This window comes from Myotis daubentonii, chromosome 3, assembly GCF_963259705.1.
Source record: "Myotis daubentonii chromosome 3, mMyoDau2.1, whole genome shotgun sequence".
In the NCBI taxonomy this organism is placed as follows: Eukaryota; Metazoa; Chordata; class Mammalia; order Chiroptera; family Vespertilionidae; genus Myotis; species Myotis daubentonii.
In genome coordinates, this window is record NC_081842.1 from 88,380,983 (window position 1) to 88,395,647 (window position 14,665).

The window sequence follows — 14,665 nt, forward strand, 5'->3', positions numbered from 1 at the left end:
CCAACTTTTTCATTCATATCATTCGGAACATGTATTTATTGAGCATCGGCTTGTCAGGCACTGTTCTGTATGCTAGAAATAAATGCAAGTCAATTGTAGCTTCATTCGAGTGAAAGGAAGCTAAAAATAAACATACAAGAAATTATGTATTGTACAGAATAGTATGGATTAAAAAAATACCAAAAGGAGGGTGATGGAGAGGATGTTGCTATTTTATACAGGCTGTCAAGAAAGGCTTCTCTAAGCCACACTGAAGGAAAGACCTGAAGAAAATGAGAGCGTGAACTACAGAAGGGTGCCGGGAGGCTGGAGCAGCTTGTGGAAGGAGGAGGCAATTAGTAAGTGAAGTTAGAGTTGTAGTCACGGTTGATCTAGAGCAGCGTTTCTCAACCCTGGAGTTTGGGGGTAGGATAATTCTTCACTGTAGATGCTATCCAATGTGTTGTAAGATGCTTAACAGCATCCCTGGCTTCTACCTACTAGATGCCAGTAGCATCTTCTCTCTCCAGTTACGGATACCAAAAATGCCTCCAACTTGCTGAGTGTTTCCTGGGAGACAAAAAAAACCCACCCTTAGTTGAGGATCACTGATAATGAACCATCTGTCCAAATTGCTTTCTAAGATGATGGGAATGTTCTATATCTGTTTTGCCCAATACAATAACCATCAGCCACATGTGGCTCTTGAGCTCTTGTAATGTGGCTAATAAAACTGAGGAACTCAATTTTACATTTTATTTTAATTATATTTTCATAGCCACATGTGGCTAGTGGCTACTGTATTAGATAGAGCCTTGCCTGCCATTATAGACTTGGCTTTTATATTTTTACCTTCCTGCCTTCATTTCCAGTTATTCTCTCACTCTCACTCCAGTCTAGTCGCAGTGGTTCCCTTGCTGGGTTTTTTTGTGATTTTTTTAAAGATTTTTAAAAAAATTGATCTTGAGGGAGAGAAACATCGATATCAAAGCATAGCATTGATTGGCTGCCTCCTACACAGCACCTATCGGGAATTAAGCCTGATCCCCAGACCTCTATGGGCTGTTTCCATTAAATCGTGTTCTGGCAGTTACACTTACTGAATGGTTTTGAGGAAAGAAAATGATTAGAGTGGTTTGGGGTATTAGGTCTTACTATTAAAATATCCATTCACCCCAAAGTAGTTAAGTACTTCTTCAAATTTCCTGGAAACTGAGCTTCTGAAAAGACTGAATTTAAGGCAACATAGTTTACCTCCTCTAGGGAAATAATGAAGAACATTGCTGCTTTAGGTCTGCAGTTTTCAAATCTTAGTGTGTATCAATCACCTGGAGGATTTCTCAAAAACAGATTGGTCCCTCACCTGACCAAAATTTAGCATTTCTAACAAGTTCTGAGATTCTGCTGCTTTGGAGACCATTGGTGACCATACTGTGGTAGAAGAGAACAAAACATCAAATAGCTGTCTGTAGCCGACTTCATCCTTTGTCTCTGAAATCACTGATCCTCAGGCACGTCTGGCCCTCTCAATTTGAATGTATTAGATCCACTCATGATCTATATTTGTAGGGAAAACAGCATGGCAGAATGGAAACTGGATTATGGTTTTAGGACACATCTGACTTTTCAGTTCCACCTATTTATTAGCTATCTGACTTTAACCTTTCTGAATCTTGATTTTAAAAAGCAGTGTTCTTATCTATTGTTGTTTTAACAATTAGGGGTTACACATATAGTTAGTACACAGTAATTTAGTAAAACAAGAAGCCATTTCTTCTCCAGTGTGTTGGACCCATAAGGCATGAACTTCTCTTGCACTTTTAATTTTTATTCCATGTACTATTGGATTGCCTCCATTGCAAATCTTGATGTAGAGCCAAAACTTGTCTCTGTTATCAGTTGGTTCTTGAAATCAGCATGGATCTTACGCTATGAAAAACAACCTATTTATTTGAAAGGTACTTAGTAATATTTGATTGCTTCTCAGAAATCCTCAAGTTTCAGGAAAAAAGTATAGATAACCCCAATAATTTTATCTAAATACTTCAAAGCACTTAATAGTCTAAGACCATATATTCATAAATCATAGACTGAGAATTCTAGATCTCAACTCTATGCTTTAATAACTTTCTCATAGTGTTTTTCAAAGCATAACATTTGTAACATGTACAAAACAGTGTATTTAACACAGTATATGCTCTATCATTTGCAGTACTATCTCATCACATTAAAGAGGTCCTTTTTCTACATCAGGCCCATTTTTTTCCAGTTGCAAGTTATAGCAAAGTGGAGGGGGTTTTCCTTTGTTAGTGAACCAAAAATGTAGGAGCCCTCACATTTAGACACAGATTAATTGGCTTAGACATTTTCCCATTGAAATGTTTTTGTAGGTGGTTAATTTTCATCATTATTTACATCTTATTTCCAAATGACTTCAGTTTTTGTTTTAAGTTACAGCAAAAGCTCTTCATCTTTGAGAATTACCAACGTAAACAAATCCATCCAGTCTCGCTTCTGATAGTTGTCTTCCACCTACCTCACACTGAAGCCATTTACTTGAAATGACTTCAGTAACCAGCATTCTTCAATGTGTAATTCCTGCATGTGGACATTAGTTAAAATAATTTCTAAAAAGGTCTACTTAATTAAACTTTAGATATTTATTTTTTTCTATATTTTTTAAAATCACTTAATAATCTAAACATGATATGAACTGAAATACCTCATTCTCTTATAAGACATAATAGAAATTTCTTATTTAATATATATATTAAGCCTATTTCCTTTGAAGGGTTGTGTTACACAAAAATGAACACTTCAGCCCAGCCGGTGTGACTCTGTGGTTCGATTCCTGGTCAGTACACATGCCCTGATTTCAGGCTTGATCCCTAGTAGAGGGCATGCAGGAGGCAACTGATCAATGATCTCATCATTGATGTTTCTTTCTCTCTCTCTCTCTCCGTTTCCCTCTGAAATCAATAAAAATATATTTTAAAAAAATAAAGCAGCTTAAAAAAATGAACACTTCATTACCAATAAGAACAATGTTTTATTGAACAAATCTATGTACAGTACAAAAAACTTCTTGAAATGAGACACTATTGTTGATTTATTGCAGTTCAATGGCTCAGTTTTAATTTGTACTCTTATAAAATGCAAAGTAAAATAATTTAATGTTCAACAAGGAAGCACAAATTCCTTTCTTGCTGAAACTGTAATATCTTTCACATATTAACAATTCCAAAATGCATATGCAGCATTTAGTCATTCTGAAAGGTGTTTTACAGTACCAAATAAATTAAAAAATAAACACTATCATCCCTTTTAGGTTTTTCATCCATACAACAGTTTAAACCAAACACAAAAGGAGTACGGCTGAACCTTCAAGTGTGATTTCAGAAGAATCACAAGTTCAATGTTATAAATTATCTACTCATTATATAATTGGTGGTTTAAAAAAACGAATATGGCTAAAGCCCAAAGTACCAGTGTCCTTGTCCACGGAGATTCCTTTTTTACCTCTCCCAAAATATCTGAGCAGCAAAAATTCAGATTTGCTGTTTTCTTGACCTTACTGAAACATAGAAAGTTAGTATGTAATGTTTTGAAGGCAATTTTTTTTTTTTATTTAAAAACATAGGATTGAAACTTGGTCCATGTAAGTTAAACATATCCTCAAAACAGAAGGAGTAAAAAAGAGAATAAATTGAGGAAGAAGGCTTCCTTTTCTTCTGGATCCCAAACTAGAATTGTTGGAAGTTTATGCATCCTCTACAAGCAAAATGACGTAAGTTTGTGTTTTATAAAACATACATAAAATGTACACATTCTTTCAATAACAATTATCTGAGAAATATATAAAGACTGAGAACAGTGTGTTCAAATAGAATTTTATAAGACATTCCTTGATTTATGTATAAACCGATTTGATCAATCTCCCAAAGTTTTCCCTTAGCAACATAATAGAAATAAAACCTCAAAGACATAAAATAACATATGCAATATATTTAAAAACATCTTGGTATGAACTGCAAAATGAATGAAAATAATTTGTAGACGTGATAGTTTCAACTTGCAAAAAAGTAAAGAGTTAAAAATGTTAAGTGGTAATTTTAAACTTCCGGAAAATGAAGCAGAAACTATATTTCAAAAATAACTTTATTGTCCAAATGAACTAGTTTCCAGACAGACTTAATTACATGATTATTTTAGACTAAACTGAAGTAGATCTCAAGTATTATATTTTTAGTGTCAGGGAGTATGGAAAAGATTTTAAGTTGACCTTAAAGAATTAAAAAATCTAATTGATTTGTGTTTACTTATGCAATTTAAATGTAAATTCCACAGCCTAATGTAGGCTACAATAAAAACTAAATTAAAAAACAAAAAACCTAAATTTTATTGGAATGGATTTATGACTGTCAACTGTATAGTAGTGAATGCACATGATAACTAAGCTAATAAAATTGGGAAATTTTTTAGATATCTGACATACCATGATCTATTGTGACTTGGAAATCTTAATTCAATAGTCTAGATCAGTGATGGCAAACCTTTTGAGCTCGGCGTGTCAGCATTTTGAAAAACCCTAACTTAATTCTGGTGCCGTGTCACATAGAAATTTTTTTATATTTGCAACCATAGTAAAACAAAGATTTATATTTTTGATATTTATTTTATATGTTTAAATGCCATTTAACAAAGAAAAATCAACCAAAACAATGAGTTCTGACACGCGTGTCATAGGTTCGCCATGACTGGTCTAGATGATGCCTTGGAAGAAATGTCCCACTTGCTTGGTAACTTCATTCAAGAAACTTTAATATGCCAAAGTTTAATATTCAAAATATATGGATATAGTAGGCTCTGATCAGATTATCTGCTTTGAACAAAAATGTGTCAGTTGGAATACTGGAATATTTATTTGGTTGACATTGGTACATTACTAGCCCAGTTTTTGAAGAATTTGCCTTTACATTTTTCATTTTATCCCTGCTATAGATTAACACATTATTAGATAAAAGGTCTTTAGCCTTCCTCTTTTAGAGAATGTACAAGTAGAACACATCTGAGAGGGTATTTTTAAAAACATTTTTTGTATTAATTTATTAAGTTAAAATCTTCCTTAGGAAAATTACTGGTCATTAAGGAAAATAAATGCATCAATATATCTTACTGTGTTCTTGCTGTGCAAATTTTTATGTAAATATTTCCTTTCATATATATATAAAAATCATCAATCAGACCAAATCTATCACTAATAAATAAGAAAGCATGAGTAGTATGGCTTATTTTATAACTAACTATTCTAAATGAATAAAACCAATGAGTTCTTGACCTGATTCTTAGCTTACATATTTTTTACAGCCAGTTTTTATAGGACTGTACTTAGATAACTCACATTAATGTCTAAAGGACCTTACTATGAATCATCAAGCAATGTCCCGACACTACTCTATATACAAATAGAAATATCCCAGTGTGCTTATACCATTATTCACATTGAGGAATTTGCAATTCAGTGTTTTCCACCAACTAGATAGCCTTTAATGGTCTTAAAATTCCTCCCATCTATCCCCAAAGTTACCAATGGTACTTTTTCTATTTAATTGACACTGCTGCCTTTATAATTCATTGGTATCACAAAAATGGAAAGTGGAAGGTTCCAGCAAAGCACTGTTTTGTCTTTTGGTTTTTTAGTTTTAAATACTGGCATGCTATACATTGAACTTTGACCTGTCTATTCAATCATCTGGAAACAAGTTACAATCTTTTATGGATAGAACAGTGATAAATCAAGTTTTATTTTCATGTATCAGTTTCTAAATTATAATAAACTTAGTAGTGATTCCTTAAGCCATGTTTGATCAGAAGGGAGGTCAAAATCTGATTATACATGACAAGTAAACCATCCCATTTGTAGAATACTTTAAGTTGTTTATTGTAAACCAACCCCTCCCCCTTTTCAAATGGGTTAACTCCCTTTCTGTAAGGCCATAGCTGGTTTCTCTTTCTGACTAGTTGCCTGAACAAGTTTCTCACTTAAGCGAAACTGAACGTGCTGCTATTAATCTCATGAACTTTTTTTAAAAATGTGGTTTTCTGGATAACTGGTACTTTGGGAGTTTTGTAATAACCCTTTTGGAATCTGAACTAGCACATCTCTGTGAGTTCATTCTAGACAATGTGCTTTGTCTTTAACTAATCCTAGACCACTCTAAAATTAAGGCCGTCAGGGAAAGAGCAAACTGATGATGCATTTTCTTGTAGTGCTTTTTTCACACCACTGCTTGATCGACAGATCTTTCTGATACATTTTTATCAGGCACCTGTAAAACAAAACATGTCTATTAATTCAAATTGTATAGATGTTACCTGGGACTCTAAGTCAGATTCCTGTTTATTTACACCCTTACACATTGAAAGAATATTGATAGCGGTAAAAAGGCAGGCAAGTTCTTCTGCTCATTTTTGTCTTTCATTTATTTTCTGATTCTTTTACACTGTATTTGTAAAGAGGCTCAGTTTCACTTGGATTATAATACAGCATGCAGATGAAAAACACTTCCATCATAATTTGTTTCTAGAACCTTAAGTACATGAAACCTAGAATGAAGAAAAGCTTCAAATACAGTGAAAATGATCAAAGAGTATGGAAAACCTGTGTACAAGTTCTGGCTCCCACAAGTTCATAGTCCTGTGCCTATGCAAATTACTTAACTTGTGAATTTGAGTTTGATCTATAAAACAGGAATAGTGACATCACCTTATAATGGTTGTATAGACTAAAGGAAATAATGTATAGTTAGTGCTTTATTATCTACTAGAGGACCAGTGCACGAAAATTCATGCACTGGGGGGGGGGCGGTCCCTTAGCCCGGCCTGCGCCCTCTCATAGTCCGGGAGTCCTCAGAGGATGTCCTACTGATGGCACAGGCCTGCTCCCTGAGCCACAGTCTGGCCTCCCTCTGCAGGAGGTGACCGGACAGGGGACGCCGCCGCCCCCATTACCCTGCCGCTGCCCAGCCTCCCTATGTGGGAGGCGACCTGATGGGCCGATCAGGGGACGGTGTCAGACCCCCCTATCGCCCTTCTGCTGCTGCTGGTCGCCCCCCCCCCCCCCGCCACCGTCGTTCCCTCCCTCTGCCCACTGGCACGTGCCTTGGCTGGCCTGGTGCTGCCTGCCCCGCACCCCGCATTCCGCAGTCTGTCAATTTGCATGTTACGTTTTTATTATATAGGATGCTATACAAATGTTAACTTTAAAGACCTGTGGCATTTTCTATTTCTACAGATATACCTACTGAGAAGATAGAAGACTTACTTTCATCATCTGAATCAAATCCAAAGAGTGCCTGACATTTCTTTTGTGCACGGTGAGCCTCAAGTGCTTCTGCATTACAGTAGGTGGTCAGGCATTTGCCACATCTTAATCTTTTCACTGATTTTTTACAAATGTTATCTTGATCAGAACAGGCATCTATTCTATCAGTCAGAAATTTTCTGCGTTTTGGCATACTAAGGTACCGTTCATCAAGGTAACTGGGAGGCAATGGTCTGACATATGGCTTTGATAAAATTAAGCCATATGAAGTATGTTCACTCATTAGATTTGGTTTGGATGGTGCCTGAGATACTGGCAGGGTACTGTGTTCTTGTGATACAACATTGGGTAAAATGGAGCCATTTTCTGTTCTAATTCTATTTGTATCAATTTTCAAAGCAGAACCTGATGAAACTAAAGATGTCTGTTCTATTCCACCGTGTCCATTGACTAAATCAATAATACTACAATTATTTTCAGAATTTGGCTCTAGGTCAGGCATCTTTTGGTCTGTCAAGCTTATATCAGAAACAGTGTCATCAGAATGTTCATTTCCATTCTGAACTAAACTGTCTGTCTTCTTTTCCATACTGTCTATACATGTCTTTGGTTCTGTAGAATCTTTCCTTGATTTGCTAGTACAAACTGGCAGGCTAATAGCTTGTTTCTCATTACTAAATGAGTCTTTTTCCTGATAACTATTATTTGAGTCTGTAAGAACATCCCAAGCAACTGCTTCTCTTGGTTGTGCAGATGATTCCGGTGTTTTACTTAAATAGTGCTGAGCTTCATGTTCATATAACAGAGGAAGATCTTCAAAAAGCTCATGGCATTCTGGAAAACTACACTGGGCCTGAAATATCCTGTGACTTTTTGTGTGCTGAGCAAGCTGGAATGGCAGCTTAAACGATTCATTGCAGTTAAAATGCAAACAAAAGTACACATTTGGATAGCTGTGTCTATTAAGGTGATCTATAAAATGCTGAGAATCTTCAAACTGCCTTTGACAAAATTTGCATTTTCCTTTGCTCCACTTCATTACCGTTTGCCGCACATTTAAGTCAGTTGGATGTGCAGTCCTTGCATGTTTATTGAGAAATCCAATTCTTTTAAATATCCTAACACAACCAAGAGCAGGGCACTTAAAGTTTCCTTTTTGATCTATATCATATATGTCTTTTGGATGGCACAAAGTTCCATTAATTTTATGAAGTGCTGGAGTTTCTTGATTCAGGTCATAATCATCTTCTTCATAATCACCTTCTTCATCCTCTTCCTCCTCGTAATCATCCTCACATACAGTTAAAGGTTCCAATACATTATTTATATAAGTGTCAGGACTGCCATTTTCAATGTTTTCAATGACATCTTCTGATACACTTATGGGAATTTCAGTGAATTCAGCCACATGCTCAGGGATGACTGCTTCGTTTCCATCATTGGAAGTATTAATAGTCGGTATTTCCAAATCTTTATTATCAAAATCTCCGTTTTCAAATGAAATTGAAGAATTGGAAAAGTTTATTTCTTCCAAAGCAGGAGATTCCTGATCCTCCTGTTGAGCTACAGTAATTTGATGCCTTTGTATTTTTTTAACATGATTTTTTAAATGCTTCTGCATAAGTCCTCTGTTTCTAAATTTCCTACCACATATAACACAGGAAAAACTGCCCTTTTTCTGATGAGCCTGGGCATGCCTTACAATGTGACCGCCTAGAAATTCCTTATTACATAACATACACCGATGCCTTGGGACACTGTGGTCCACTTTAGAAGTGTTAGGAGCAGTAAGGTTTCTCTTTGTGTTAACATGGCCTTTAGGTTGTACTCCAGATATATCATCAGGATCAAGCTCTCCAGTGCTTTGATCTGTAAAAGAGTCAACACCTTCATCTAAAAATTTCTGTTCCAATGTCTTTTTTAGATTACCTATAGAATTTTCCAGTGTATTTTCATTTAGAAATTTGATTGCTGATTTATCACTCAGTAATGCTACACAGTTTTTCTTAATCATTATGAAGTTCCAGAATTCAGGATCAAAAAACAATCCCTTTTTCAAAATTGGAAGTAATTCAAAACGAACACGATTTTGAACACTACTGGTGCCTTCATTATATTCTTCATCTGGACATTTGTAAAGCTCTTCAACAGTGTGATAAGCTTCCAAGGAGCGCTCAAGAAAAAATATTGAGAGTGCACAAATCCTGAGGATCTCCAAATCATTTGGCAAGAAATGTGCAATTGTTTTATAAATTAGACACTTAGTTTTGGGATCATCATGAAGGTCTAGTTGTAGAGCACAACCACATATTTCAACACAAATTTGTAAGCCTTCTTCTTCAACCTGAATAAAAACAAAATATATATATGTATATATATATTACTATTAAATATCTTTTAAATATTACACAAACCAGTTTATCTTTTTAAATTACAACTATGAAATGAAAGCTAAATAAACACAGTATTTCAAATGTACAATTTTCCTTAATGGGTAGCCTTAAATCTTTTGTAATATGTAAATAAATCTTTTTAAACTTGAGAATAATTTGCAAAATAGCATTTTCACTTCCAATTTATTTAATTTTTAAGTTTGTTAAGACTTATCCTATTTAGGCTAAGTGTCCAGTCAGCCATTCAACCAATCAAAGTGTAATATGCTAACAATATGCTAAGGCTGCTCAACCACTCGCTATGATGTGCACTGACCACCAGGGGGCAGATTATCCGACTGGTAGGTTAGCTTGCTGCTGGGGTCTGACCAATTGGGACTGAGCAAGACAGGCCAGACATGCCCTGGAGCCCTTCCGTGTCCCTCCCTGGCTGGCCAACCTCCCGCATCCCTCCCCAGCCCTGATCGTGCACCAGTGGGGTCCCTTGGACTGGCCTGTGCCCTCTCACAATCTGGGACCTCCTGGGGGATGTCAGAGACCCGGTTTCAGCCCAATCCTGCAGGCCAGGCCAAGGGACCCCACTGATGCACGAATTCATGCACCAGGCCTCTAGTCCTATCCTATCTAATAAAAAAGAAACATGGTAATTAGCGTACGGCCTCTACCCTTCCCATTGGCTAATCAGGGCAATATGCAAATTAACTGCCAGCAAGGTGGCGGCCGGCAGCCAGGCAGCTGGAAGCGAATATGAGGCTTGCTTGCTTCAGTGACAGAGGAATCCAACGTTCCCCGCCTGCCTTGCCGGCCACTGAGCTTGCAGTTTAAAAAACATTGTAACAAATATAGAAGCTAAACAAAACCCCAGAAACCTGCTTTCAGCCAGCCGGGATCTCAGAGCTGGAGTTATACATTGTTTCGATTATAGAACCCAAACAAACCAGATACCTGCTTTCAGCAGCAGAGGCCTCAGAGCTGGAGCCTCAGAGCTAAAGCTGGCCCAGAATAAAAAAGAAAAAAGAAAAAAAGGAGCAGTTGGGAGCTTCAGTCCCAGCCTGAAAACAGCCCTCAGCCCCTCACCCAGACTGGCCAGACACCCCAGTGGGGACCCCCACCCTGAAGGGTGTGTGACCAGCTGCAAATAGCCATCATCCCCTCACCCAGGCTGGCCAGGCTCCCCAGTGAGGACCCCCACCCTGATCCAGGACACCCTTCAGGGCAAACCAGCCAGGCCCACCCATGCACCAGGCCTCTATCCTATATAGTAAAAGGGTAATATGCCTCCCAACACCGGGATCAGCAGAGCCGCGAGGCCTCCCGGCACCGGGATCAGCGTGACAGGGCAGCGCCCAAACCCCCTGATAACCCTGCAGCTCTGTGTGTGACGGGACGGGGCCACAACCTCCCTATCTGCCCTGCTCTGTTCGTGACAGGGGAAGGTGCTCAAAACTCCTGATCAGCCTTGCACTGTGCCTGATAGGGGGGAGCTCCCCAACCCCCTGATTGACACTGCTCTTTGCGTGACAGGGTACAGAGCCCCAACCCCCTGATGAGCCCTGCTCTGTGCATGACGGGTGGGAGCTCCCCAACCCCCTGATGGGCCCTGCTCTGTGCATGACAGGGGGCAGCGCCCCAACCCCCTGATTGGCCCTGCTCTGTGCGTGACGGGGTGGCGCCGCAACCTGCCCATCAACCCTGCCTTGAGTGTGACAGGGGGCGGTGCCCCAACCCGCCAATCGGCCCTACCCTGAGCGTAACTGAGGGTGGCATCGCAACCTCCCAATCGGCCCTGCTCTGTGCATGATGGGGCGGTGTCCCAACTCCCCAATCAGCCCTGCTCTGAGCCCGACCAGGGGCTGCACCTAGGGATTGGGCCTGCCCTCTGCCACCCGGGAGCAGGCCTAAGCCAGCAGGTCGTTATCTCCTGAGGGGTCCCAGACTGCGAGAGGGCACAGCCCACTGAGGGACCCCTCCCTCCCCGCCCCCCCCGAGTGCACAAATTTTTGTGCACCGGGCCTCTACTCCTATCTAATAAAAGAGAAACATGGTAATTGGCGTACAACCGCTACCCTTCCCATTGGCTAATCAGCGAGATATGCAAATTAACTGCCAGCCAAGATGGCGGCCGGCAGCCAGGCAGCTGATGCAAACAGGGAGGCTTGCTTGCTTCAGTGATGGAGGAAACCAACGTTCCCCGCCTGCCTTGCCGGCCTAGAGCCTGCAGTTTAAAAAACATTGTAAGAAATATAGAAGCTAAACAAAACCCCAGAAACCTGCTTTCAGCCAGCCGGGATCTCAGAGCTGGAGTTATACATTGTTTCGATTATAGAACCCAAACAAACCAGATACCTGCTTTCAGCAGCGGATGCCTCAGAGCTGGAGCCTCAGAGCTAAAGCTGGCCCAGAATAAAAAAAGAAAAAAAAGAAAAAAAGGAGCAGTTGGGAGCTTCAGTCCCAGCCTGAAAACAGCCCTCAGCCCCTCACCCAGACTGGCCAGGCATCCCAGTGGGGACCCCCACCCTGAAGGGTGTGTGACCAGCTGCAAACAGCCATCAGCCCCTCACCCAGGCTGGCCAGGCACCCCAGTGGGGACCCCCACCCTGATCCAGGACACCCTTCAGGGCAAACCAGCCGGCCCCCACACGTACCAGGCCTCTATCCTATATAGTAAAAGGGTAATATGCCTCCCAACACCGGGATCAGCGGAGCCGTGAGGCCTCCCGGCACCGGGATCAGCGTGACAGGGGGCAGCGCCCAAACCCCCTGATTGCCCTGCAGTTCTGTGTGTGACAGGGGGCGGGGCCACAACCTCCCTATCTGCCCTGCTCTGTTCCTGACGGGTAAGGTGCCCCAACCCCCTGATCGGGCCTGCTCTGTGCCTGATAGGGGGGAGCTCCCCAACCCCCTGATCGCCCTTCGGCTCTGTGTGTGACAGGGTGTGGCGCCCCAACCCCCCAATCGCACGGGCCCTGCTCTGTGTGTGATGGGGTAGAGCCATAACCTCCCCATCGGCCCTGTCCTGAGTGTGAGAGTGGCGGCGCCCCAACCCCCTGATCGGCCCTGCTCTGTGGGTGATAGAGGGTGGCGCCCCAACGCCCCTCCCCCCTCATGGGCCCTGCTCTGTGTGTGTTGGGGTAGAGCCATAACCTCCCCATCGGCCCTGTCCTGAGTGTGACAGTGGCGGCGCCCCAATCCCCTGATCCGCCCTGCTCTGTGTGTGACAGGGGGCGGTGCCCCAACTCCCCTATCAGCCCTGCTCTGTGCGTGACAGGGGGGAGCTCCCCAACCCCCTGATGGGCCCTGCTCTGTGGGTGACATGGGGGAGCTCACCAACCCCCTGATGGGCCCTGCTCTTTGCGTGACAGGGGGGAGCTCCCCAACCTCCTGATCGGCCCTGCTCTGTGCCTGACAGGGGAGAGCTCCCCAACCCCCTGATCGGCCCTGCTCTGTGCCTGACAGGGGGGAGCTCCCCAACCCCCTGATCGGCCCTGCTCTGTGCCTGACAGGGGGGAGCTCCCCAACCCCCTGATCGGCCCTGCTCTGTGCCTGACAGGGGGGAGCTCCCCAACCCCCTGATCGGCCCTGCTCTTTGCGTGACAGGGGGCGGTGCCCCAACCCCCAATCGGCCCTACCCTGAGCGTGACTGAGGGTGGCATTGCAACCTCCCAATCCGCCCTGCTCTGTGCATGACAGGGGGCAGCGCCCCAACTCCCCAATCGGCCCTGCTCTGAGCCCGACCAGGGGCTGCACCCAGGGATTGGGCCTGTCCTCTGCCACCCGGGAGCAGGCCTAAGCCAGCAGGTCGTTATCTCCCGAGGGGTCCCAGACTGCGAGACGGCACAGGCCGTGCTGAGGGACCCCCCCTTCGCCCCGAGTGCACAAATTTTTGTGCATCGGGCCTCTAGTCCTATATAATAAAAGACTAATATGCAAATCGACCAAATGGTGGAATGACCAGTCGCTATGACGTGCACTGACCACCAGGGGGCAAACACTCAACGCAGGAGCTCCCCCCTAGTGGTCAGTGTGCTCCCATAGGGGGAGCGCTGCTCAGCCAGAAGCTGGGCTCATGGCTGGCAGTGCAGTGGTGGTGGCAGGAGCCTCTCCCGCCTCCATGGCAACACTAAGGATGTCCAACTGACAGTCCACAGGGAGTGGGCCCAAGCCATCAGTCGGACAACCCCCTGAGGGCTCCCAGACTGCAAGAGAGCGCAGGCTGGGCTGAGGGACCACAACCCCCCCCCCCCCCCCGTGTGTATGAATTTCATGCACCGGGCCTCTAGTTAATCATAATACAAAATGCTTCATAACCTTATGGTGATTTAAAATACAAAGTGCTTCATAAACTTATGAGGAGTAGTTTCTTACAAATCTAGATTCTGTTTACTTTATGTACTTACCTCACATTCTGTGGCAGAAGGGTTACATTATATGTATTTAAACACATTTATCAAATTTTGATCTTAAAAAATAACTAGACTTTTTTTTAAAAAAAGAACTGCTTATGGAAACTCTTTCATAAAGCTGCACTGGATAATATTACTTCTGTTACTTAAGTATTATTATCCAAATAAGGGGAGAAGTATGGGCCACATGGAAAGGGCAATTATAATCCTTCCAAATCTAATAAGGTATCAGAACAATGAACCTACTGGAAGTTATCTGCAAATTATTCAAGCTTTGAAATTTTTACTTCTCAAAGATAACTGCATAAGCTTTTACTTGGGAATTTATTGTCTGCCCAAGCTAATTCAAGCTATAAATAACACTGCTAATGATTTAGAGTAATCAAAATGCTTGTTTGAATAGAAAGAAGTACAAAAGTGATGTCTTTAAAATGGTGTGTATGTACATCATACTGCCTGCATATGGTATATTATAGATGACAGAGAGGAAGACTACCTTACCATGCTCACATCCTCTTAATCCTTTAAATGCTATGTAACCCTGCTTAACTACTTACAGTTCCACA

The 14,665-nt window shown here is 41.9% G+C and overlaps 1 protein-coding gene across 7 annotated transcripts in view; it reads right to left on the minus strand.

Annotated features, from left to right (window-relative positions):
- Nucleotides 1–3,008: 3,008 nt before the first annotated feature.
- ZNF654 (zinc finger protein 654) overlaps nt 3,009–14,665 on the minus strand; it is a 123,965-nt gene continuing 112,308 nt past the window's right edge. For all 7 annotated transcript variants that reach the window (XM_059688054.1, XM_059688053.1, XM_059688052.1 and 4 more), the window contains 2 exons: nt 7,304–9,647; nt 3,009–6,308 (listed from right to left, as the gene is read on the minus strand). In XM_059688054.1, the coding sequence (XP_059544037.1) occupies nt 6,301–6,308; nt 7,304–9,647 (2,352 nt within the window). In that variant the 3' untranslated portion in view covers nt 3,009–6,300. The remainder of the gene's footprint in view (nt 6,309–7,303; nt 9,648–14,665) is intronic.